Source organism: Eretmochelys imbricata, chromosome 6 (genome assembly GCF_965152235.1).
Source record: "Eretmochelys imbricata isolate rEreImb1 chromosome 6, rEreImb1.hap1, whole genome shotgun sequence".
NCBI lineage: Eukaryota > Metazoa > Chordata > Testudines > Cheloniidae > Eretmochelys > Eretmochelys imbricata.
In genome coordinates this window covers 71,463,667-71,488,492 of record NC_135577.1, presented here as the reverse complement: position 1 = coordinate 71,488,492, position 24,826 = coordinate 71,463,667, and the positions used below count along the sequence as shown (strand labels likewise).

The window sequence follows — 24,826 nt, the reverse complement described above, 5'->3', positions numbered from 1 at the left end:
ATAGTACAGAAATTTCACTGTCAGACCTAACAGGCACCAGTTGGTAAAGACTGACTGCTGCTCACGTCATGTGGAAATGTAAAGCAAAGGTATGAGGGGACTAAGGTTTGATGGGTTTACATGCTCACATAGAAATCCAACCCCTAAATTTTAGGTTTGTTAAAAACATCACAGTGCCGGGATCACATCACAATAGGGAGGTAGAATCAGTCTAGATATTGGGAGAGAGTTGCTCCAGAGGAAGCCAAGGCTCAGGGTAGCTGAGAAAATACCTGATCCCTTTGAGTCTAATTCCATAAAAGCAGCTGTGCAATATTCCTAATAGAGATTCCCCCCCTTTCTTTGAGAATCTACCAGAGGAAGGAGGAGGACTGACTGAGGCTTCCAGATTTCGCTACTGCTGGAAACTGACAACTAGACCAGATGTAATTAGTATGTCCTGTTCTGTCAGTTCCTATGTTAATTAATTAACAAGGCTATAGACTACATTAATCTATTACTTTGTGCTGTGTGAACTGGTGGCCATCCATGTCCTCCAATGCCACCAAAAACAAATAGATGGTGAGTGTGTGAGGAATGGAATTTCTATTTTTCCACTCCCTCCACAGAAGATAAAACTTAGACACATCTTAATGTTGTAACTCTCAGATGTTCAAGTATCTGTAAAAGCTTGTTTCCTCATTGCTAGTTTCCTCATTGCTGGATATAATAGGGTGGTCTCTGCCTACTACTATTAAAGCTCCTGCTGCTTCTCAGGGACTTGTTGCCAGCTAATCTGTACAAAAGAGAATCCATTTCTCTCTTGCCTTTCCCCATTACTGTTTTCTAAAATACCATTATATGGTCTGAGAGGTTAAACAAGGAGTATACTTTGCCTAGAGTGGTAAATCTAACAGGTAGTATTGGGCTCCTGAAATTTTTTCAGAAATCATGGAGAGCTATATAGTGGGGCAACACACAGTTAGAAAGGGAAAAGAAACTGCAGAGGGAGTGAGAGTTCTTGGATGGGCCAGAAGTGGGAGGAAAGCTGTAGAGGGAGCATCTGGAAATTATCTGCATAATCTACCTCTGCATCTGTAGTCAACACATTTAAGCCACACACAGTCAAAAGAAATTATGTAACCTTTCTTTGTTTTCTTCTGTGGGCTTCTCAGCATTCTCCTCTGTCATTTTCAGGGGGTTGTTTCTGGTTTCCTATCTTAGGCCTCGTCTACACTACAGAGTTTTGTTGCAAAAAGTTATGTTGACACTCAAAAAGCACTATAATAAAAATCTGTATTGCATGTTCACACTCACCCTCTGTCAGCAGAGCACGTCCAAACTTGGGGCACTAGCACAGACAGTGTGAGCAGTGCACTGTGGATACCTATCCCACAGTCCAGCTCGATGCCTTCTGCCGCTAGGTCTTGTGGGAAGGCGGAGCGTATCACAGCATATCTTGGGACTGGGCTCAATGTCCCATGATGCATTGCTCTCTTTCCCAGTGTTCCTTGGGCTTCTGGCTGTCTTTCCTGGCATTTTTCAATGGCCCTTGTTTGCTGTGCACCCAGCATCTTTGTGAGAAGGGATGGATCCTGCACTGCTCTCCGATGCTCTGATAACTGTCATGAAGACATTGCGGATGGCAGTGCAGTTAATCGTGAAATTCCTAACTGAAGAAGACTCCCAGTTGCCTGACATGATGTGTGATACGGATAGGAGCAATTTTAGATTGCTTTTGACATTCACAGAAGAACTGCAGAGGGTGGACTGTCGCTTTTGCGCTCAGGAAACAAACACTGAATGGTGGGATCGTATTGTCGTGCAGTTATGGGATGACGAGCAGTGGCTACAGAAGTTTCGGATGCAGAAAGCCACCTTCCTGGAACTGTGTGCGGAGCTCAGCCCAGCACTGCAGCACAAGGACACCAGAATGAGAGCTGCCCTATTGGTAGAGAAGCGTGTGGCAATCACTGTGTGGAAACTGGTGACTCCAAACTGCTACCAGTCGGTTGTGAATTAATTTGGAGTCAGGAAGTTGACTGTTGGGGCTGCATTAATGCAAGTGTGCAGGGCAATTAATCGCATCCTGCTAAGAAGGACCGTGACTCTGGGAAATGTGCGGTAAATGGTGGATGGCTTTGCAGAAATGGGTTTCCCTAACTGTGGAGGGGCGATAGATGGCATGCACATTCCAATTTTGGCACCAGACCACCTTGAAATGGAGTACATAAATAGGAAGGGGTACTTCTCCATGGTGTTGTAGGTGCTTGTGGATCACCATGGGTTTTTCACTGACATCAACGCAGGGTGGTCTGGGAAGATGCATGACGTACGCATCTTCAGGAACACCGGCCTGTATAGAAAGCTACAAGCAGGGACTTTCTTTCCAGATCCGAATATTACAGTGGAGGATGTTGAAATTCCCGTAGTGATCCTGGGAGACCCAGCGTACCCCTTACAGCCATGGCTCATGAAACCTTACACGGGAAACCTGGACAGCAGTAAGGAGCGGTTCCACTGTCATCCTGCATCTACTCAGCCAGTTGTTGAATGTGCCTTTGGCAGATTAGAGGTGTGTTGGTGCTGCCTTTATAGCAGGTTAGACCTCAATGAAGATAATATTCCCATGGTCATAGCCACATGTTGTATGTTGGATAATCTTTGAAGTTAAGGGTGAAACGTTTGCTCAAGGGTGGAGTGTTTGAGCAACCAGATACCAGGGGTATCAGAGGGGCCCTGAGGGGAGCAATTCAAATCAGGGAGGCCTTGAGGCAACATTGAAAATAAGAACCAGTAATGTCTATCTCTGTGATTGGTGCTGCAATGTTACATTGCATGTAGTTTTCCTGGGAAGCAATGGTGGCATTTGGAGCCTTACATTCCAGTAAGGAAATGTTTGACCTACCTGTGTATGTATTGGTAGTGCCTGCTATCTCAATTTATAGGAAACAAATAAAGATGAGTTATCGTTCAAAAACTTTGCTTTTATTGCACAAGAAAGCGCGCACACACAAAGATGCTTGGTGGGAAAGGAGGTATCAGGGAAAGGTAGACTTTCAGAGCTGCATGTATGTCCAGCTATCATTTTGAAAGTTTGTCCAAGGGGGTGGAGTGAAGGGGAAAGCAGAAAGGACTGTGTGGGCGGAGTTTGGGGTGGGGGAGGGGCATGGAAAAGAATTCTGAACGTGCTGCAGGGGAGGGCAGGTACGCATCCACTCAGTCTGCAGCATTATTAAGGACTTCAGCATCTGCATTTGCTCCTCCATGACTTTAATCATCTGCTCAGTAGCATCCTTAACAAACTCCTAATTTTTTTTCTGTCCTGCCTTTCGGCTTCCCAGCACTCCTTTCGTTCCCTTTTCTTTGCATTGGAGAAGTGCAGTTCCTCCTGGAACATGTCGTCTTTGCTCTGTCTTGGGCGATTTCTTATCGGAGACGCTCAGCTGGTGTGTGCTGTGTTCCTGAAGGCCACATCTGCTGAAGCAGAAGGAACAATGCACAGAAGCATGATTGTTAAGTTCACGCACAGCATTGAAACATTTCAGTAAAATACCTTTTGTAACATAATCACTTTCTCACTGACCCTTGATAAGCACACATCTTGGTGAACACCCAAAGCATGATGAGTGTTGGCTGGGGGGCTTTACCTGGGGGGAAAAAGCACTCTGCAAGGGTTGTGGTGCAGCCGACTAGGGGAAAAATTCTAAAATTCTCCCACATTTTTCCACAGGCAGGAGGTCATTGTAGTAGGTATTTCACTGCTGAGAGTAAGGGAAGCAAGGGTACATCTACTACATGCTTGTGGCTTCCTCCCTGGGTCCCTATGCTGCTTGCTTGTGTGTTGCTTTTTGTCCTTGCACAAGTGATTGCCCAATGGCACGGGAAAGTTTCCTACTATGGGGGAAGGACAAAGCAGATCTGCCAAGGAACCTTCGGCAGCGGATTACCAAGTACCTCCAGGAAACTTTCCTAGAGATCTCTCTGGAGGATTCCTGTGAGATCTGGGCATGCATCAACACCCTGTTCTGCCCTACTGATTAGCTACACAGGGAATGTCCAGCACACACAAACACAGCCAGCCTTGTACATTTCAATACCCTGAATCCACCACACTACACAAACCACAGCCACTTACCAGGTGTCTCCTCTCCTGTTTCTTGCTCGCTGGAGAGGAACTGCTGAGACTGGCTAGACACCTCCAAAGTGGTGAACAGTTCCTGGCTGTCTGCTCCACATCGTCCTCTAACTCCACCTCTTCATCAGTGACTTGGTCCTCTGGGTTAGGTCCTCTTTCCGCCACCTCCAGGTCTACCGAACTATCCATGGAGCTCTTGGCAGTGGAGGTGGGGTCACCACCAAGGATAGTGTCCAGCTCCTTATAGAACCGGCAGGTCTTAGGTGCAGCACCAAAGCGATGGTTTGCCTCCCTCACCTTATGGTACGCCTGCCTCAGCTCCTTTCTCTTTGCTCTGCACTGCAGCGTGTCCTGATCATAGCCATTTTCACACAAGCCTCGAGAAATCTGCCCATAGGTATCAAAAGTCCTACGGCTCAAGTGCAGCTAGGACTGCTCAGCCTCCTCTCCCCATATACCCAGCAGCTCCGCAGTGGGCCAAGTGGGAAAACCTTTGTGTAATAACTTGTCAGGGTCACCTGGGAAGATGTGATAAGACCTCTCCATGCTGAGCAAACAGGAAATGGAATTTCAAAAATTCCCAGTGTTTCTCGGGGGGAGGGGGGAGGGGGGAGAATAATTGTTTACCTGGCTGCAGGGCAGTAGAGTTCAAACCGCTGACCAGTGCGGTCACGATGGGCATTGTGGAACGCTTCCTGGAGGCCAATTAAAGCTATAAAATCAAGCATGGTATTTACACTGGCACTTTGTAGACACAAATTTTGTGCAAAAAGCCTTGTCTCTCTCGTTGGGGTGGTTTTAATTTGTTGCCAAAACAGGCACTTTTGCTGGCAAAAGTCGCATCGCAGTGTATGCATCCACTGATTTGTCGACAAAAGATGCCTTTTGTCTACAAAACTTTGTAGTGTAGACAAGGTTTTAGATTGAGTGGGTTTTGTGTCTCTCTCATCAGACTTGCTATTTCAGTGACAAAATCCTTTCCATTAAAGGTGGTGCTGTTGTGTGTAATTGACAAAATTATGGTTTACACGAAACAGATTTTTCCCTTCTATTCTGCTTTTTCTCAGTGTTTTTCATCTCTTCTTCTCACCTTTCCTGTGGCAGGTCTGTAAAGGGGAAGGTTCTGGCTTACAACCCATGCCAGTATGATCAGTTATGGGATCTTCATGAATCTGGCCCAGCCTGGCTGTTAAGAGTCTGCTTTTAGCAGTTTCTTCCAAGTCTTCTCTGAACAATATCTGTCTTAAGATGGTTCATGAATCAGTTTGCATGAAAAATAGGTGGTATTCTACCCATTCTGCATTCATAGCCTCAGTTGAAATGCATGTTTCTGCTAAAGCAATCAGCAGAGGAAGTAGCTGAAGCTGAGAATTTAAACTGTTGTCTCTAGGTTTGCATTAACACTCTATTGAGGTGAATGGATGCAGGCTTTGTGCAAAGAATCAGAGAGTAGGAGTAAAGGGAATCCATTTATTTCTCCCTCAGCCAAGTGGCTTGTAATGGAGCAGCTGCATAGCCATTATATTACAGCTTATGTGCCATAAGAGAAGCTTGGACCCCTCAGAGGAACACATTTTGGAAAATGTAGGGGACAATTTCCTGGTGCAAGTGCTGGAGGAGCCAACTGGGTGGGAGCTTTTCTTGACCTGCTGCTCACAAACCGGGAAGAATTAGTAGGGGAAGCAAAAGTGGATGGAAATCTGGGAGGCAGTGACCATGAGTTGGTCAAGTTCAGGATCCTGGCACAGGGAAGAAAGGTAAGCAGCAGAATATGGATCCTGGACTTCAGGAAAGCAGACTTCAACTCCCTCAGGGAACTGATGGGTAGGATCCCCTGGGGGAATAACATGAGGGGGAAAGGAGTCCAGGAGAGCTGGCTGTTTTTCAGGGAATCCCTATTGAGGTTACAGGGACAAACCATCCCGATGTGTCGAAAGAATAGTAAATATGGCAGGCGACCAGCTTGGCTTAACGGTGAAATCCTTGCGGATCTTAAACATAAAAAAGAAGCTTAAAAGAAGTGGAAGATTGGACAAATGACCAGGGAAGAGTATAAAAATATTGCTCGGGCATGAAGGAATGAAATCAGGAGGGCCAAATCACACCTGGAGCTGCAGCTAGCAAGAGATGTTAAGAGTAACAAGAAGGGTTTCTTCAGGTATGTTGGCAACAAGAAGAAAGCCAAGTTAAGTGTGGGCCCCTTACTGAATGAGGGAGGCAACCTAGTGACAGAGGATGTGGAAAAAGCTAATGTACTCAATGCTTTCTTTGCCTCTGTCTTCACGAACAAGGTCAGCTCCCAGACTGCTGCGCTGGGCAACACAGCATGCGGAGTAGGTGGCCAGCCCTCTGTGGGGAAAGAGGTGGTTAGGGACTATTTAGAAAAGCTGGACGTGCACAAGTCCATGGGGCCGGATGCGTTGCATCCAAGAGTGCTAAAGGAATTGGCAGCTGTGATTGCAGAGCCATTGGCCATTATCTTTGAAAACTCATGGCGAACGGGGGAAGTCTCGGATGACTGGAAAAGGGCTAATGTAGTGCCAGCCTTTAAAAAAGGGAAGAAGGAGGATCCTACAGGCCAGTCAGCCTCACCTCAGTCCCCAGAAAAATCATGGAGCAGGTCCTCAAGGAATCTATCCTGAAGCACTTACACGAGAGGAAAATGATCAGGAACAGTCAGCATGGATTCACCAAGGGAAGGTCATGCCTGACTAATCTAATCGCTTTCTATGATGAGATTAATGGTTCTGTGGATGAAGGGAAAGCAGTGGATGTATTGTTTCTTGACTTTAGCAAAGCTTTTGACACTGTCTCCCACAGTATTCTTGTCAGCAAGTTAAAGAAGTATGGGCTGGATGAATGCACTATAAGGTGGGTAGAAAGTTGGCTAGATTGTCGGGCTCAACGGGTAGTGATCAATGGCTCCATGTCTAGTTGGCAGCCGGTATCAAGTGGAGTGCCCCAAGGGTCGGTCCTGGAGCCGGTTTTGTTTAATATCTTCATAAATGATCTGGAGGATGGTGTGGATTGCACTCTCAGCAAATTTGCAGATGATCCTAAACTAGGAGGAGTGGTAGATACGGTGGCAGGTAGGGATAGGATACAGAGGGACCTGGACAAATTGAAGGATTGGGCCAAAAGAAATCTGATGAGGTCCAACAAGGATAAGTGCAGGGTCCTGCACTTAAGACGGAAGAATCCAATGCACCGCTACAGACTAGGGACCGAATGGCTAGGCAGCAGTTCTGCGGAAAAGGACCTATGGGTGACAGTGGACGAGAAGCTGGATATGAGTCAACAGTGTGCCCTTGTTGCCAAGAAGGCCAATGGCATTTTGGGATGTATAAGTAGGGGCATAGCCAGCAGATCGAGGGATGTGATCGTTCCCCTCTATTCGACATTGGTGAGGCCTCATCTGGAGTACTGTGTCCAGTTTTGGGTCCCACACCACAAGAAGGATGTGGATAAATTGGAGAGAGTCCAGCGAAGGGCAACAAAAATGATTACGGGTCTGGAACACATGACTTATGAGAAGAGGCTGAGGGAACTGGGATTGTTTAGTCTGCAGAAAAGAAGAATGAGGGGGGATTTGATAGCTGCTTTCAACTACCTGAGAGGTGGTTCCAAAGAGGATGGTTCTAGACTATTCTCAGTGGTAGAAGATGACAGGACAAGGAGTAATGGTCTCAAGTTGCAGTGGGGGAGGTTTAGGTTGGATATTAGGAAAAACTTTTTCACTAGGAGGGTGGTGAAACACTGGAGTGTGTTACCTAGGGAGATGGTAGAATCTCCTTTCTTAGAAGTTTTTAAGGTCAGGTTTGACAAAGCCCTGGCTGGGATGATTTAATTGGGGATTGGTCCTGCTTTGAGCAGGGGGTTGGACTAGATGACCTGCTGAGGTCCCTTCCAACCCTGATATTCTATGATTCTATGATTTCCTTTCATTTTAGAAACTCATATGGGCTTCTACATTGCTACTGCTTTGATCACCTTCAGTGCAGAATTCCTGATGCTCAGGTAATTCCTGCTGTACTGAAAGGGCCAGAATAGAGCTAGTGTCTCTCTAAATCCCCAGGAGAATAACTTGAGAATCCCCATCTCTTACAAACCATCTGCTCAGTTGGTCTAGTTACCATGCTGGCTAAGAAAATCTATAAACAGCTGAGCATTGCTAAGAGTGGCTCAAGATCTTTTCAGGGTCTTCTGTTTAAATTGAACAAGTTGCCAAATCTTTAAAAATTAGTGTTTTGCAAAAGTTTGCTAGATGAGAAGTGTCCTAAATTTAGTTTCTCATCCTAGGAAATACTCCGTGATATACCCATGTAACTCCTCAATCCATGATGTTTTGGATCCACCTCAGTGACTAGTTGTTACGTTGTTCTGTGCGTTAGGAAAGTGGAGTTGAACTAAAAATGTTAACATGTTGGTGGGTTTTATGTGATCATCCTTTAGGTTGTGGAGATTTAACACCTTGGAATAGTCAACTTTGAATATTTGAAGGTGTCTGCTGAGGCAACCTGGAGGGAGCCACTGTGCTGGAGAAGAGGAAGAGGAAGTTGAGATTGGACTCCAGGGAGAACCATGCTGCCTCCTCACCCCTTGTGGGGTAGTTCCAACTTCCCCTGATCTGTGCTCTTCAGTGCCCAGTTTCCCCTCCATTCTACTTTACCTTTCTCTTAAGGCAAGGTGGATTCCATGTTGAACAAGATATGGGGAGGTACCAGCATGGAGCTGGTGTTTTGAAACTCTGGAAACACTGTGGTTTTCTGATAGCATCTTGGGAGCTGGGGCCAGTGGGTAGCAAGTGATATTCTGCTCACTCAAAAAGGGTATCTTCTTCCAGGGCTCAGCAGCAGGTTTTTGGAGATTCTTAGTGGGGTGGTAGAGAGTCTTCATTGACTGAGCCTCTTGAAAGGAGGTTGACGAGAACCGGAAACTAATTTACTCAGCTCTGGTCCCTCAACAGAGCACATTAATAAAAGCCCCTCAACATTCTTCTTGGGGTTTAAGTGTTCCAGTGGAACTACTTGTTTGAGTAAAGTTACTCACATGCTCAATCTTTTGCAGGATTGGGCTGTTAGAGTGGAGATGGTGTTCTCTAACCAGAAAATCTAGATTCTTCTCTTCCTTAAATTAACATTGTTTCTGTGGAATACATTCAAACCCATGGGAAGACCCATCTACATAAATGATGCTATACAGGTCAGCGTTGAGTTTGTATATGCAGGCATCAAAAATATGCTGCTTTTCTCTGCTGTAGGCTCAATCACTCTGCTCCAGTACTCCTACCCATTCTGTGCATGTCTCCTCCTAAGTTGGCGGGTGTTTGAATGGAAACCCTATTTGTACTTCTATAATAATAAATATAAGTTGTCAAGCTATGTCTTTGTTCTCTGGCTGTCTTATAATGTGAAGTATGTGTATAACAGAACTGGGACCAAGTTTGAAATGCAATTTTGGATTATTTTGTTCTTGTAGCTTATGAATACTAGATACATGCTTTTTCTGGTTCTTTTGGAAAGGTCTATAGCTGTGGAGTTGAACACTGAGATTTGTATAGGTGCTGAAAAAGAAACTTCACAATCTTATAGGCTGAAATCTGAAGAACCTGATTACATTTAGGAACTTTGCTGCAATGTAACAAATAACAAAATTTGCTAGTTAGTATGTCTGTTCCCCCAGGTATAATGTGGTATCACATGTACCTTTCCAACGAGTCTGTGTCTGGGTTCTAGATTACTATCAAACTTCAACTACTGATTCTTACTGTACTTCGCTTGACTGTTCCAATTCCCACTTTATCACGGCATAACTATGGCTCAGCTGTGAGAGTCTGAGCATGTATCCATTTTCTTTAACTTCAGGCACTATTTTAGTGGTAGAGAACTCAAGATTTTACACTTACTGTCCATCTCAGTTTTTAATTCGTAATGCTCCTTGAATCTGATGCTGTCCTTGTCTGAGTCATGCCAGAAATTGGTTTCAGCCCTTTCATAGAATCATAGAATATTAGGGTTGGAAGGAACCTCAAGAGGTCATTTAGTCCAACCCCCTGCTCAAAGCAGGACCAATCCCCAATTTTTGCCCCACATCCCTAAATGGCCTCCTCAAGGATTGAACTCAGAACCCGGGGTTTAGCAGGCCAGTGCTCAAACCACTGAGCTATCCCTCCCCCTGAGGAGGGATACTTTCATCTGCTTCTTCACCCCCACTTGTTTATGCCCAGATTTGAAATTAAGAAGAAACTAAAAACAGCAAAAAAGAAAGAAAAAAAGGAGAAAAAGAAAAAGCAAGAGGAAGAGCAGGAGAAGAAAAAGCTCACACAGATCCAGGAGTGCCAGGTAAGAAACAGCAATTCTCACTACTAGTCACTTTATCCCACAGAGGAATGCTGCTGTCTTTTGCCCTCCTTCCTGCCACTTTCCATACCCCTCTCGGCAACCTGGTAGGGGGCAGGGAAGTCAGGTCTCTTCTGTGCTCAATGCAATCTTGAGTTTTCAGATCACTTAAAAAAATAAATAAAAAAATAAAGCTACCAAACATCTTTTGTCTATTGAGGAATGTACAGGTGACTCTTCACAAAGAATGTATAAATTAAAGAAAAACTATAGCTATATTTGTTGTGCTATTATATAATATCTGCTTAACTGCTTTCATTCTAAAGGGGCTTTTTGTTGTTGCTTATATCTTTTTGTCAAACTTTTACTTTTCCCACATTTGGTGTCATGGTGGAAGTGCATTTTTAAGGGAGTTTGACCAAAAACAGTTAAGCCATTTTTGAGCACAAAGAATAAGCACATCTGCAACCTAGAGACTTTCTGTAGTCTGGTGAAAATCTGTTTAGCATTAAGTTAAGTTATAACTTCTTAAACGTGTGTTGTGCATGTGTACAGACTTTTATACAGGAGTTCTCTTTGAAGAATGACCTCTCAATATTCTAATGACTCTATTACCTGTATTTATAAGGAAGTTGAGCTGAATTTCTCATTACACCTGGAAGTGTATGTGGCAATGTTCTAGGAGGACCAGAGGTAGGGCTCTGAAGGAATGTGTTCATGTCATGAAGGACTGTATTGTAATTCACATGCACAAGGGGTAAGAGTTAATTATGCAAGAACACTTCGGCATTTCTTGCCTCTTGAGTGCTTTCACTTTGCAACCTGAATGCTCTTTTAGTATATCTTTCTGTGTGAAATTTAATTTACACAATTTTTGTCATCTAGCAAATATAAAGAAAGAATCCACTTTGTCTATATAGTCTTTTGTCTCCTACCTGGGTAACCTCCCTTGTGTACTTTACTTATATGTGATAAATGGCAGAGCCACGTGTTACTTTTTTTTCCTGCATCTTTAACTGACTGGCATGTATTCTGCCAACTATTCCATCTTTCCTAGGGGCTACCTCTAAAATTCCAAACATTTGAACAACTTCAAACTGCCACTTTTTTTGAAAAACAACCTGCCAGAGAAATGATTTTTTTGGTGGTGGTGGTCTTTTTGACCTTGCAAAGAAATGTCATTGGTCTGAAGTGTAGGTTATGCAATATGCACTTTTGCACCAATGACAGATTGTAAAGTCTGCTATCTCATAACCCAGGAGGGCTAGAAATGAGAGTTTTATACCACTGGAAAGGGAAGAGTCTGAGCTTTCTACTTGTGTTCCATTGGGAAGTTCCAAGATCAGACTTTACAGTGATGATAGTAGAGCTACTTTAGGAAACTTTCAGCTACATCTAAAAACTTTAGTTGGTTTTTGCCCTTGATGTAACTCTTGAACCCAATTCATTTGTACTATTTGTACTATTCATTTCTCACAAGAGATTTTTCTATTTTGAGCACCTCTATCTCCAATACCTGGTAGTGTAGTATGGAAGGTTCTATCAGCATAAGTCCTGAGCGACTTATGCAGGATATTCTTGGACATATCCTGCATAAGTCGCTCAGGACTTATGCTGATAGAACCTTCCATACTACACTACCAGGTATTTGAGATAGAGGTGCTCAAAATGGAAAAATCTCTTATGAGAAATGACATCTTCAAGTTGTTTCCATCTTGCAGAGTTTGAAATGGAACAACATTTAGCTTTTTTGAAATTCTGTGCAAAGTATATTTTGAAAAATGTATAACTTTTTCCCCATCATCCCCCTTTTTCCCTTTTGTCACTGCGTGCAATAAAATGAATGATGTCCAGGTGTATGATGTAATGATGTTACCTTGATTGACCCATTTTTCCTTTGCCATTTTAACTTTTCAAAACTTTTGAGACTCTCCAAGTTAGTGGCAAAGTTAGTTTCATTTTTGCTTTTGCCATTCTGTAACTCTTCCAAAATTGAAGTTCTGAAATTTAGCAGCAAAAAAAAAAAAAAAGTGAAAACAAACCCGAGGCAACACTCAGTGGCAGAAGGGAATTAGGAAGTAAAAAAGGAGGAAAAAGCAGGAGAGAAACAAAAAATTAAACTTTGAAATTTGAAATATCAATCTTCAGTTTTGAGACCGAGGTTAGGATTTTCAAAGGCTTTTCTGAAAATTTTCAGGTTTTTTGGGGGCAGGAAAAGGGACTTTATTGAATGGTTTGAATGAAAAATGTCAACCAGCTCTAATTCTAGAATAGAGAACTTTTTTAATTTTGTTCCTCATTTCAGTCTGAGCTGTGGCTAGGTAGTGAAGTGTTCTCTGTGCACGCCCTTTAGGTGATGTCACACAACAAAGAACGACGGTCAAAGCGGGATGAGAAACTGGATAAGAAATCTCAGGCCATGGAGGAATTGAAAGCAGAGAGAGAGAAAAGGAAGAACAGAACAGGTGAATATGAACGTTTGTTGTCGACCTGCAAAGAACCTAATTTGGAGTGTGTTTGCTGATCATGTAATATGGCTATAACAGGTAATGCTGGGGCATTAGTCTCTAAACTGGTGTCAATATAAAAAACTCAGTTAAGTGGGTTGGTTTGGTTTTGAAACTAATGGTGGTGGCCTTGTGCCCCATTTCCTCCTTGGTTGCCCCCAGTTCTTGATTTGGGCAGAGTTTTCCTGAACCCACTTCTCCCTATAGTGCTGCCTCCACCATTTTAAAAGCCAGTACATTTTGTTCTTTAGTGGCCTACGGAACTGATTCTAAACCCTGTAATATCTCCAAAACTGTGTGGTTTTTAATTTAAAAAAAAAAAAATCTTCAATACAATTTCATGTAAATTTAGCCCAAAATCCTTAAACTCTCACATTCCGCCCCTAACATGCTCCAATTTTGACCTTTTTTCACTCCAGAACTGCCATTTCCATGTTCTCTCTTTCCTTGGTCTTTTGACTGAAATTGCTAACAAAGGTGCCAGTTGGCGGTGATGGCTTGTGAGACAGGGATATGTATTCACTGGGGAGTGGACTGAAACCACCAAATAATTTCACACAGTCTGTTGAATCGTGAGCACATGGCAACATTTCATTCCTGCCAGCTTGAGATATAGTTCAAGTGACTACCTCGAGATGAAAGGTTCCATTACTAACCCCCTAAACCACCCAGATTCTGTTAATTTCTTAGTAATGTTTTGTCTATGGCCATCTGTTTCTATACATGTAAACCGAACACATTTTGTTCATTCCACCACATGCCCCAGGCTTCTTGTTGCAGATTACAGTTGCGACACCGTCTTTTGGCCTTCCTTGGTCCTTGACTAGAATGGTTAAAAAGGTCTAATACCTTCAGGGTTTGTGCCTTTTCTTCCAAAAGTTGGTGTTCTGCGCAGATAGACTGGCAAGGTAGTGATAAGCTTAAGTATGTGTATGTGAATCCTGTTTCCTTATCACGTTGCTGTTCCCCACCAAGTGTTTCAAATGAGCACAGTTGAGATTTAGGAAACTTTTGCATACTCCTGTTTGTCTGTTTCAAACAGTATACCTACAATGACTAACTGAATGCTTAGGTGTAAGTGTAACTGCATGCTATGAAGTGGTTTCCAGCTTGTGATCACATAATTATCTGGTTATCCTGTCTCTTACAACTGGAGGGTTACATGTGCAAGGAGTAGCTTTCAGCAAAAATAAAGGCACAATTATTTCTTTTTTCAGCTGAGTTGCTTGCAAAAAAACAGCCATTAAAAACTAGTGAAGTATACTCAGATGATGAAGAGGAAGAGGAAGATGATAAGTCTAGTGAGAAGAGTGATCGCACGTCCAGATCATCCTCATCTGATGAGGAGGAAGAGTAAGTATTGAGCACAGGTTATAGAAAACTGCTGTTCTGTGTATGTGTTTAAAATACCTGTCCATGTTTAGGTTCAGAGGATTAAGTGCGGGCAATTTGGTGCATCAGAGGTGGCTCTGCCTCTTGGCAATGTCATTTGCGGGCTTCTATGTGCAGGTAGATTTGGGGTTTATTTGCATTCCCTCTTATAGTCCAGCTTCCCACCACTGGATCAGCAACTAGGATTTAAGACTCTTGTGGCCCAAGTGTGTTCTTTCCTGTTGTCTTCAGTGATTGGAAGGTGAGGTAATTCTTGCTTCTTGGCACCAGAGTTTGCACTTGAACCTTGAGGGCTAAGCCAGTTGGGGAAACATTTTGAAATAGCCCCAGTTGTGCTGAAAAATTGAAGCTACACACTTGCATTGTGAAAAACGTTGAGTATAAAATGGCTGGTTGAGGAGCCTCGTAATGATGGGATAAGAAGCCTACATTACTGTTCAAATTGTGCCCATATTTTTAGTGACTGAAATTTACTACCATTGATTTGTGATTTGGTGACCTTGGGCCAAGGATTAAATTGCCCTGGAGACTAAAGTACTTGCACCCTGAAGAACATGGCTCATAGTTGAGAAGTGTAAGGGAAACTACTGCCCATGCTGTACCTGTCCTATGTATAGAGGGCTTTGGTCTCCAGGGCTTTCCATTGGACACCTCTCATGAGCACTAAATTCACATAGCTACACTGTTCCATCCTGACAAATTGAATCCCTTTACAAATGTTTCAGTTAGTTAGCATTTGGTGGTCCACACCTTATCTAAAGCCCCTTTGTTTGGTGCTAATAGATTTATATTCCTTTTGTCTTCTCCAAACCAGAAAAGAAGAAATTCCTCCCAAATCCCAGCCAGTCTCCTTACCCGAAGAACTGAATCGGGTACGGTTATCTCGGCATAAGCTGGAGCGTTGGTGTCATATGCCTTTCTTTGCCAAGACAGTCACTGGCTGCTTTGTGCGTATTGGCATTGGGAACCACAACAGTAAACCTGTCTATCGGGTAAGTTTGTCTTCCAGGGATTTGATTCCCATTTGGTAGCAGTATTCACAGCTACCGTTATTTGTCTGGTATCTGACGAGAAAGAGCCCATAATTTATTGGGTGATTACAAGTAAACGATCCTTCATTATGTACTGAAGGAGCCTGTTGCTGTTAGAGTAGTGGAGACGGCTGTATTTTTTTTTTAAAAAGTTGAGGGGGGCAAGGTGGCCAAATAGAGAGCCGCAGCTTACTGATTTCTAAATCCAATGCGATAAATTGGGGCCATACGAAAACAATATTGAAAACCTAGTCTTCCAACCCTAACTGATGCTGCTCTGCTTCTCTTTATTCTGTATTGAAAAATAGTTTTTGAGTTATTGCTGTGACCAAGTAAGGATCAGCATGATTCCCACTTCCTGTAATTTGTGGTCACTCCCATAAAGTCTTACTGCTTCGTCTCTTGAGAAATCAAAGTATGCACTACGGTACCAGACATTTCCACTTTGCCTGTGCTCTTCAGAAAAGAGGGTAACTGGGGAAACGATGCTTTGCTGCTTCAAAACTGATAGTGAATTTGAGGACGTTGGTAAAGGATTTAACACCAGCTGTGCTCTACAGTGAAGACAAGATAGTGCTGTCAAACTGGGTTTTTGAACTGATGAGAGAGAGCATAGATTCATTTTTTCTCCTGTGCTAATTTATTTTATTTTACACAATCTGACACATCTGACTATCCTTGGGGAGATAATTTAATCATTTAATTGCTGTTCATCACAGTGACTACATGAAAGAATATGGCAGCATCCTCTGAAGTTCCAATCAAAAACTGGTACTTCAGAGTGATTGTGCTAATACATGGGGCAGGGCTGAAGGTGTATTTTATTTCCTCCCTATAGTAGATACAGCTGTTTTACTGTAGGATTATATACATCATGCTACTGGGGAAGAATTGAGACCACTTAAACACCATACCTATTTCAGCTGGCATCATAAACTGCCAGCTAGTTGCTAGCTGAAGGTGAAGAACAAAACTATAGGAAGTAACTTGTACAATATCTGCTAACATAGCAGGGAGGAGTCTTCAGTTTATCTTTCTTTCATCTAAATGATGATTTCTAGTTAGAATTATTAATCAGACTAAGCTTGGTCTCAAGCGGAGAGGACTTCGAAGTACAGAGAGTGTTCAGAAAATGTCATGAACTTAGTCCTCACAGTCTGTTCTCCTGTACATCTTTTTTTAATGGTCTAGGTTGCTGAAATAACTGGTGTTGTAGAAACTGCAAAGGTTTACCAGCTTGGGGGTACCAGGACAAACAAAGGACTACAGTTACGGTAAGGTGATAAAATTACTCTATCAATTGGTACATTGCCCTCTTATGGGATGGAATGTTTCCTGTGTGATATGGAGACAAGAGCCATAAAGCAGATTGCTTGTCAGAACGCTTTTTCCCCCTTAAATAGGGAGGTGGTAAATAGCTCACAAAATGGCCACTTACTTCCCTTGCGGTCCAAGAAATTAATCTGGAGACTGCCAGAGCAGAGGTCTGCATATTCCTGCTGTGCGATGTCAGCCATCTGTATTTCTTCCTCTTCACCACCTCCAGATAGGGCAATGGGAAAATGTATCTTCCTATGGCAGAGGTAGAACAGGGATAGGCACACAGTGCTGCTTAAACACCAGATGGTGGACAGGGTGACGTATCAAATCTCTCTCTCGGGTACCTATATGGACCCTATTAAAGATTGTGAGGCACTCAGCATGGTAATACATTGATCCTCACAACATCCTGGTGAGGTATGAAAATGAGACACCTGCTTTCTTAATTCTCACAGATGTTTGGAGACTGCATATTGGTGCAGGTTTGCAATAACTTGATAAACTCTCTGAAAGAGCCTTATTAATCATTAACACTTTGATGGCTGGTAATAGCCTCTGCTTCCTAGTTCAAGGAGAGAAATCCTTACTGTAAGCCTTAGAGTCTAAGGGAATGTTTCACCAGGGCAGCTAACTTCCTCAGGCAGTAGGGATTCCCTGGTAATCTGAGAGCCATGTGAGATGCTCATCAGAAATAGAATGCTGACTGGCTGATGGTGAGAACTTTTGATACTGTTTAGAAACTAGAAGGACTCCTCCTCTTAGCGTTAAGGACAGTATAATTTAGTCATCATCTTCGAGTAGTGTCCCTGTGGGTGCTTGTGTCCAGCACAGCTGATCAGAAAACTTTTGGTAGAAGTGTCCATTCAGCTTGCACATGTGCTGTGCCCCCCTCGTGCTCTGCCATGAGGCTAACCAGTTTGCACAGGTGAACCCCCCCTCAGTTCCTTCTCAACCGCCTCTGGCTAGAGACTGAGCTGTTAACAATACGGTGAACAGACTATCTCTCGCTTAGCACTTCAGTAGTTTAGTTAATCCCTTTCTGAGTTGTAGAGCTTTCTTTATTTTCTCTTTCTTTAAAAAAACAAAAAAACAACCTTTGCCCCAGCATGGGGGTGTGCCCACTTCACTGGGCTTTGAGAGGTGCCTCACATGCAAGGAGGCCATCACTGTAGTGGATAAACATTCCCACTGCATCTGTTGCCTTAGGGAAAGCCACATTTCCCAAAACTGTAGTCTTTGCCAACAACTCAAGTCCAGATCTCTGAAGGACTGAGAGCTGAGACTAAAACTCCTCATGGAGGCAGCTCTTCAGCCATCCCTGGACCCATGCCAGGAGTCACCCAGATGGTGCGAATCTTCCCCACAGCCCGTGACATCTAAGGACTATGTGTCAAAGAAAATAGCCACGGACCCCTCATGTAAGGCTTCAAAAAAGAGAACCGTGAGTCCTGAGCTAGCTGGGAAAGATCATCATTTGGTATCGTAGGTACTGAGCTAGTCTAAACACAGTAGCCAGACTCACTAGGGTCTGAAGTGGCAGGTATTGTTGTGCTGAAAGACGTGAAGGGCACCGAAGCAACAGTACTGACAGATAAAGGCAAGGACAGAGACTGCACCACCACTAAGAAGACCCTGCCAATACAAGCTTTGCCATTGGCACTGTCAACAGCAAGCCATCCAGCCTCAGAGCGCTTGGTACAGCCCAGATCACCGATCCCTTCAGTGCCATGGCCACCGACAATGACCATCAGCACCTAGGAGGTCGGCACAACAAGAATTCAGGCACTCTAAAATCTCATGGGGCTCCAGTACCGAGTTCACTTTGGGTGCAGGAGTCTCGTGCTGTGTCACACATCTCCATTCTCCAGTGGTGAATCAGATAGTGAGCAGGAAGAGGTAGTCTCCCATTACTCTTCCCCCAGTCCTAATTGTGCCCTCTACCAACCTGGGCCCCCTCAGTCATACCTTCTGTCTGCTCCTCAACCACCTTGGTATGGCCAACGTGGGAACCACTGGCCCTACTGGGATCCCTCGGTGGCATACAGACTCCAAGCCTCTCAAGCATCTAGTGTGGCCTGCTGTGAGCCTTTGAGATGCTTTCCCTCAGCCACAGTATCCAGAGCCTCTGAACCTCCAGAGGAGATTATGGAGGAACAGGAGGGTGGATTTGAGGAGGAAGTCACACCCACAAACTCACATCTTTTCTTCCTATCCAGATGAGGTAGTGATGCCCCTTCTGCTATCCCTAGACTATGATTTCAGGCTCTTTCGAGATCTAGCTAAATGAGTGGCAAACACATAGCAGGTTCCTCTTGAAGAAGTAAAAGACACCCATCACAAACTCCTGGACATCTTGCACTCCTCCTCTTCCTCCAGAATAGCCCTCCCGATCAAAGAGGCCCTTCTGGACCCAGCCCAACTTATGTGGCAAACCCCGGCATGAGTCATGCCTACCTGCAAACAGGCCAATAAGAAATATGTCCCAACTAAGGATATGGAATTTCTTTTGTTCCCACCTCTTCCCCCGCAATTCCATTTTGGATCGAATGAACTCCCAGCACCAACACCATGTGAAGCCCACCCCCAGCGATAGGGATTGGAAGTGTTTTGACCTATTTGGGAGAAAGGCCTATTCATCTGCCACACTACAATTCAGAATTGCCAACTATCAAGCTCTGACTGCAAAATACGACTACGACAACTATACCAGCTTAATGCATCTATTGATCAGCTCCTGGAGTCACATTGGGAACAGTTTTGAGCCATTGTTAGTGAAGGACAACTGGTGGCAATGCCCGTCTGCCATGTACATTGGCCAAACTGGTCAGTCTCTACGCAAAAGAATAAATGGACATAAATCTGACATCAGGAATTATAACATTCAAAACCCAGTAGGAGAATACTTCAGTCTCTCTGGTCACTCAATAACAGACCTCGAAGTGGCAATTCTTAAACAAAAAAACCTCAAAAACTGACTTCAATGTGAAACTGCAGAACTGGAATTAATTTGCAAAGTGGACACCATCAAATTAGGCCTGAATAAAGGCTTGGAGTGGTTGGGTCATTTCAAAACCTAATTTCCCCCTACTGTTACTCACACCTTTTTGTCAACTATTTGAAATGGGCCACTCTCATTACCACTACAAAAGTGATTTTTCCTCCCTTGGTATCCTACTGTTAATTGAATTCTCATTAGACTGACCTTCCACTTGGTAAGCCAACTCCCATCTTTTCATGTGCTGTGTATTTATACCTGCTACTGTATTTTCCACTCCATGCATCTGATGAAAGCTTATGCCCAAATAAATTTGTTAGTCTCTAAGGTGCCACAAGGGCTCCTCATTGTTTTTGCTAATACAGACTGACACAGCTACCACTCTGAAACCTGGTGGCCAAGAGAGCGCTACAATCAGCGCTTGATGCAGCTGACACAGCAGCCGGTCCATCTCTACAGTGGTGGTTATGCGGCGAGTGTCCTGGTTGCACCTGTCTGGCTTCCCTAAAGAAGTACAGACTACAGTAGAGGACCTCCCCTTTGTAGGGCACCAAATTGTTTGCCGAGAAGACTGATCATCCCTCCATACACTCAAAGACTCAAGGGTCACTCTCCAGTCATTAGGGATTTATACACCTGGACAAAAAAGAAAATGTAGTCCGCAACCACAACATAAATCCTGCACACCACATTTTGCAACTCAACGCTATTATGAGCCACAAAAGAAAAAATCCAGATTTTCCATATGTAAACTGTCAGACTCCCAGTCTTCCTCATCACAATCATCCACATCAGATGTCTACTCAGGGATCCCCTTCTTGCACACTTGCTCATCACTAAGCCTCACCACCAGTGCACCCCTCATAGGGTGGGGTGCACATCTCAACAATATTACGACACAGGGCAAGTGGTCATCCACAGAGACATCTCTTCACATCAACCTCCTCGAACTCAGCATGGTTAAGAATTCCTGCACCCACTTCTTTCTACTAATCAAGGGTACGCACACTCGGGACTTGACACAGCATGCATGTAGTACATAAATCACCAGGGAGGTGCCAGATCACTCTCCCTTTGTGTGGGTTATGGAACTGGTGCGTTTCCCACAGTGTCACCATATCAGCGACCTATCTTCCAGGAGTATAAAACATGAAAGTGGGCTATTTCAGACACAAGTTCCCATGCAACCATGAATGGGGGATAAACTCAGCAGTGCTACACAACATATTCAGATGATGGGGGACACCAACTATAGACCTGTTCGCAACTTACCTGAACAAAAAATGTCCATGCTGCGGGGCAGAAATAGGACAGTACTCCTTAGGGGATACTCTTCTTCCATGGGACAAGGACCTTCTCTACACCTTCCCCCCATTCCCTCTATTGCTGAAAGTCCTCTTAAAAATAAAAAGAGAGCAAACATCATACTGATTGCTCCCTCCTGAGATAGACGTGGTACCCTTACCTGTCATAATTGGCGACATGCCTGCTGATATCTCTCTAACCCGCTCCATACCTCCTCTCGCAGAATGAAGGATGCACTCTCTATCCAAACCTGTAGATACTGACTCGAGGCCTGGCTCCTTCATGGTTCCAGCACATAGAAAGATCCTGCTCTGAGGAGGTACAGGGTGTGTTACTACGCGGTAGAAAATCTGGTACACATTGTATTTTACCTGCAAAAGTGGACCATGTTTTAAGTTTGGTGTAATTCCAGACAAATTTCCCTGACATCTGCTACTCTCCCAGTGGTCTTAGATGATATACTGACTCTCAAGAAATCAGGACTATCTCTTAATTCACTCAAAGTTCACCAAGCCGCCATCGCAGCTTTCCATCAACAAGTAGAGGGATGCTCAGTGCTCTCACACCCAACCAGAAATCAATTCCTCAAGGGTATAGTATACCTTTTCCCCCAACCCAGACATCCTATCCCAACATGGGCCCTAAACTTAATACTAAAGAGCTTGACTAGGCAGCCCTTTGAACCCATGGCTACTTGTTTGCTCACATACCAGTCTATGAAGACAGCCTTCTTGTTGGCGATCACATCAGTGAGAAGAATAGGGGAAATAATGGCACTGATAGCACACCCCCCTTATACAATATTTTTTCAGGACAGGCTTACTCTTACACTACACCTGAAGTTCATCCCCTAGGTGACCTCATCTTTTCACATAAACCAACTGATTCATCTCCTGACCTTTTACCCTAAGCCTCACCATGATAACAGGGAGGCTATACTGCACACACTAGACATTAGAAGAGCCCTGGCCTTTTACCTGGACAGGATGAAGGCCTTTAGGAGATCTCCTAAGCTTTTCCTTTCTATTGCACAAAGGTTTAAAGGAGCCGCGATATCATCCTAGAGACTCTCCAAATGGAACTTGAACTGTATCAAACACTGCTATCAGGTTCATAACGTAGTACCTCCATCTGGAATCCACGCACAATCCACGAGATTGGGTTCCTCCTCTGTTACCTTCCTCAGGCATGTCCCTATTTCTGAAATCTGCAGGGCAGCAACCCCTGCGTCTGAGCATACCTTTGCAGAACGCTATGCGATTACCAGGGGCTCTACTTCTGATGCTGTCTTTGCTTCCGCAGCATTGTCATTCATAGCAGACTCAATGTTGAAGCCCCAGCCTCCCACTGGGGATACTGCATGGGAGTCACCTGCGGTGGAGCACCCATAGGGACACTACTTGAAGAGGAAGTTACTCACATTGTACAGTAACGATGATTCTTTGAGATTTGTGTCCCTGTGGATACTCCAATACAGGTGAACTTGTGTCCTTGTGCTGCTGCTGAACTAACAGCTGATGAAGTGCTGTGAATTAACCAGCACATGCAGGCGGGTGACCCCCTCCCCCCGAGATCCTTCTCTACTGCAGAGTACTTGACAAGAACTCTGAAGTAGAGGGGAGGAGGGTGAGTAGTAGAGCACCCATAGGGGGACACATCTCGAAGAACCATCATTACTGTACAAGGTGAGTAACTTCCTTTTGTCAAATGTCACTGTTCAAAACTAAGGTAGTGGAAGAGAATCCTATTTATTAGTGGGTAGTGCCATATGTTGTCAAGGTTTGGGGGAGAGATGGGTGTTCTTGTGCCTTTGGATGGAACTAGTGCCACCATATAATATGCCTGGATATTGTCAGCTTCATGCTCCTTAGAAACTGGCTACTAAGTAGTAATGCAATGTAAAGGCATGGGCAGTCCCTCCATGCCCCGTTTAGCTATTGTGGTACTGCAAGTATGCCCCACCTTAATTTTCACAGTTCAGGGCACACTTCCCTTCAGTGGTTCAGCAAGGGCACCGACTCTCGGCTTCCAGCTTCTAGTCATTGCCTTTCTGGGTGGAGACCCGTGTCTCTTCCCCTTGTGATCAGGGTATTCGCAGGCTGCACAGTTCCCTGCTTTCCTTGTTTATTTCCCAGCCAAGACAGTCTGCCAAAACAGACCTGTTTTGCTCTCTCTTCAGAGATGGATAAAGAGTATAATTGCTATAGATATGTTACCACACAGTTCTTTCTAAGCAAGACTACTTTATACTTTACAGAGAAAATAATAAAAGAATCTCCATGCACACTAATAAGCTTACCAGGAACCCCAGTCCCAACATGGATTCTGCCAGGATAAGTCCTTTAACCCCCCACTCTAGGGGAGTCCTTGTGTTTAACAGCTTACCACAGCTCCCACTCAGAACAAGCACCCAGTCCTATGGGGCCTTAATAGACCAAATCCTTCCAGCCCTCCCTGAAGGATTGGGACCCTCCGGGGATCAGAGGTCCTGTCCATTGGCTGGATCAGGAAGAAGGCCCTGAGTCTATCTAAACCCAGGTTATTTATCAAAGTATTTTCTTTGTCTGTTAGTCACTGAAGAATCCAGTTTGAACTAGAATGTGTATCTCTCGGGGGGGGGAGGAGAGGGATGGCCTGGCTCTTCCAAGGCTGCTGATGGAGGAAGTTCATTTAGCATCCTCCCTCCTGCTTGAGAAAATACATAGTTGCATTTTTAATACAATTTACCCAAAAGTATTAACCCTATTTAAGTGAGGTTTAACTTTATTGAAATAAGTTTTTATCTTAATTCCATTAGGCTTGTTCACAACATTAAAGGATGTTTGCAGTCTGTCTCATTAATTTCCCAAGGTAGAGTCACTTAAACAGCTCAGGGCAGGGAGAAACAACACACATTGACCAAATGCCACCTCCCCTCTTAATATGGTTACAGGACAGGAATCATTACAACAAACAGTTCATGAGGGCCCTGCTTCAGAGCTCCCAAACAAGTCCACAAATCCAAATCTGAGAATCAGGTTAGGCTTTTCTCCTGGTCTCTGAGAGAAACCACCACCCACTGCAGCCTATCTGGCGTCTCCTTCCCTCAGCTTTTTGGTCGTGTGTTTAAATAGCCCAGCCCCCAGGCCTCCTTGATTATCCCCATGCTGTAGGATAGTATGCTTCCCCCCCCCCCCCCCCCAGTCTCTCACATGCAGACTGGAACAGGACTGACCCACTGGAGTGTGTGTGCAGGAATTTTGGGATGGAGGTAGACACCTAGTGAACACAATTAGAGCAGCCTAAATTGTCACTTAACTGGCTAGAGTACATTGAACCTTTTGTCTTTCTTTGTAGACCCAAGTCATTGCCCTATATCCAGCAGATGGGCATGTTGCTGTATTGGTTGGCATAAGTTTTCCAGTAACTTTTTTTTCTTCTTGTTGCAGGCATGGCAGTGACCAGCGTGTGTTTCGTCTGGAGTTTGTCTCAAATCAGGAATTTACTGAAAGTGAGTTCATGAAGTGGAAGGAAGCGGTGAGTTTGCCCTAATTTTTCCTCTTCGTAGCAGCTCTCTGCCAGGGATATTCTGATGAGTGGAGAATGATTTTGACACCTTTTGTTTTTATATCTAGATGTTCTCTGCTGGGATGCAGTTGCCTACACTAGATGAGATAAACAAGAAGGAAGTGTCCATCAAAGAAGCCCTCAACTACAAATTTAATGACCAGGACATTGAGGAGGTAAACAAAATGACTGTACTTTGAGATGGGGCCCTGTAAGTAAGGTCTCCTAAAGTGACACTAGGGCAGTGCTCAAAAGGAGCAAAAACTCACAAGAGC

At 44.1% G+C, this 24,826-nt stretch overlaps 1 protein-coding gene across 1 annotated transcript in view; it reads left to right on the top strand.

The window, feature by feature from the left end:
• Positions 1 to 24,826, top strand: part of RTF1 (RTF1 homolog, Paf1/RNA polymerase II complex component) — a 55,511-nt gene that overhangs the window by 17,764 nt on the left and 12,921 nt on the right. The window contains exons 5-11 of the mRNA XM_077818857.1: positions 10,344 to 10,458; positions 12,809 to 12,920; positions 14,180 to 14,315; positions 15,169 to 15,346; positions 16,577 to 16,659; positions 24,434 to 24,521; positions 24,620 to 24,727. Of these exons, the coding sequence (XP_077674983.1) occupies positions 10,344 to 10,458; positions 12,809 to 12,920; positions 14,180 to 14,315; positions 15,169 to 15,346; positions 16,577 to 16,659; positions 24,434 to 24,521; positions 24,620 to 24,727 (820 nt within the window). The remainder of the gene's footprint in view (positions 1 to 10,343; positions 10,459 to 12,808; positions 12,921 to 14,179; positions 14,316 to 15,168; positions 15,347 to 16,576; positions 16,660 to 24,433; positions 24,522 to 24,619; positions 24,728 to 24,826) is intronic.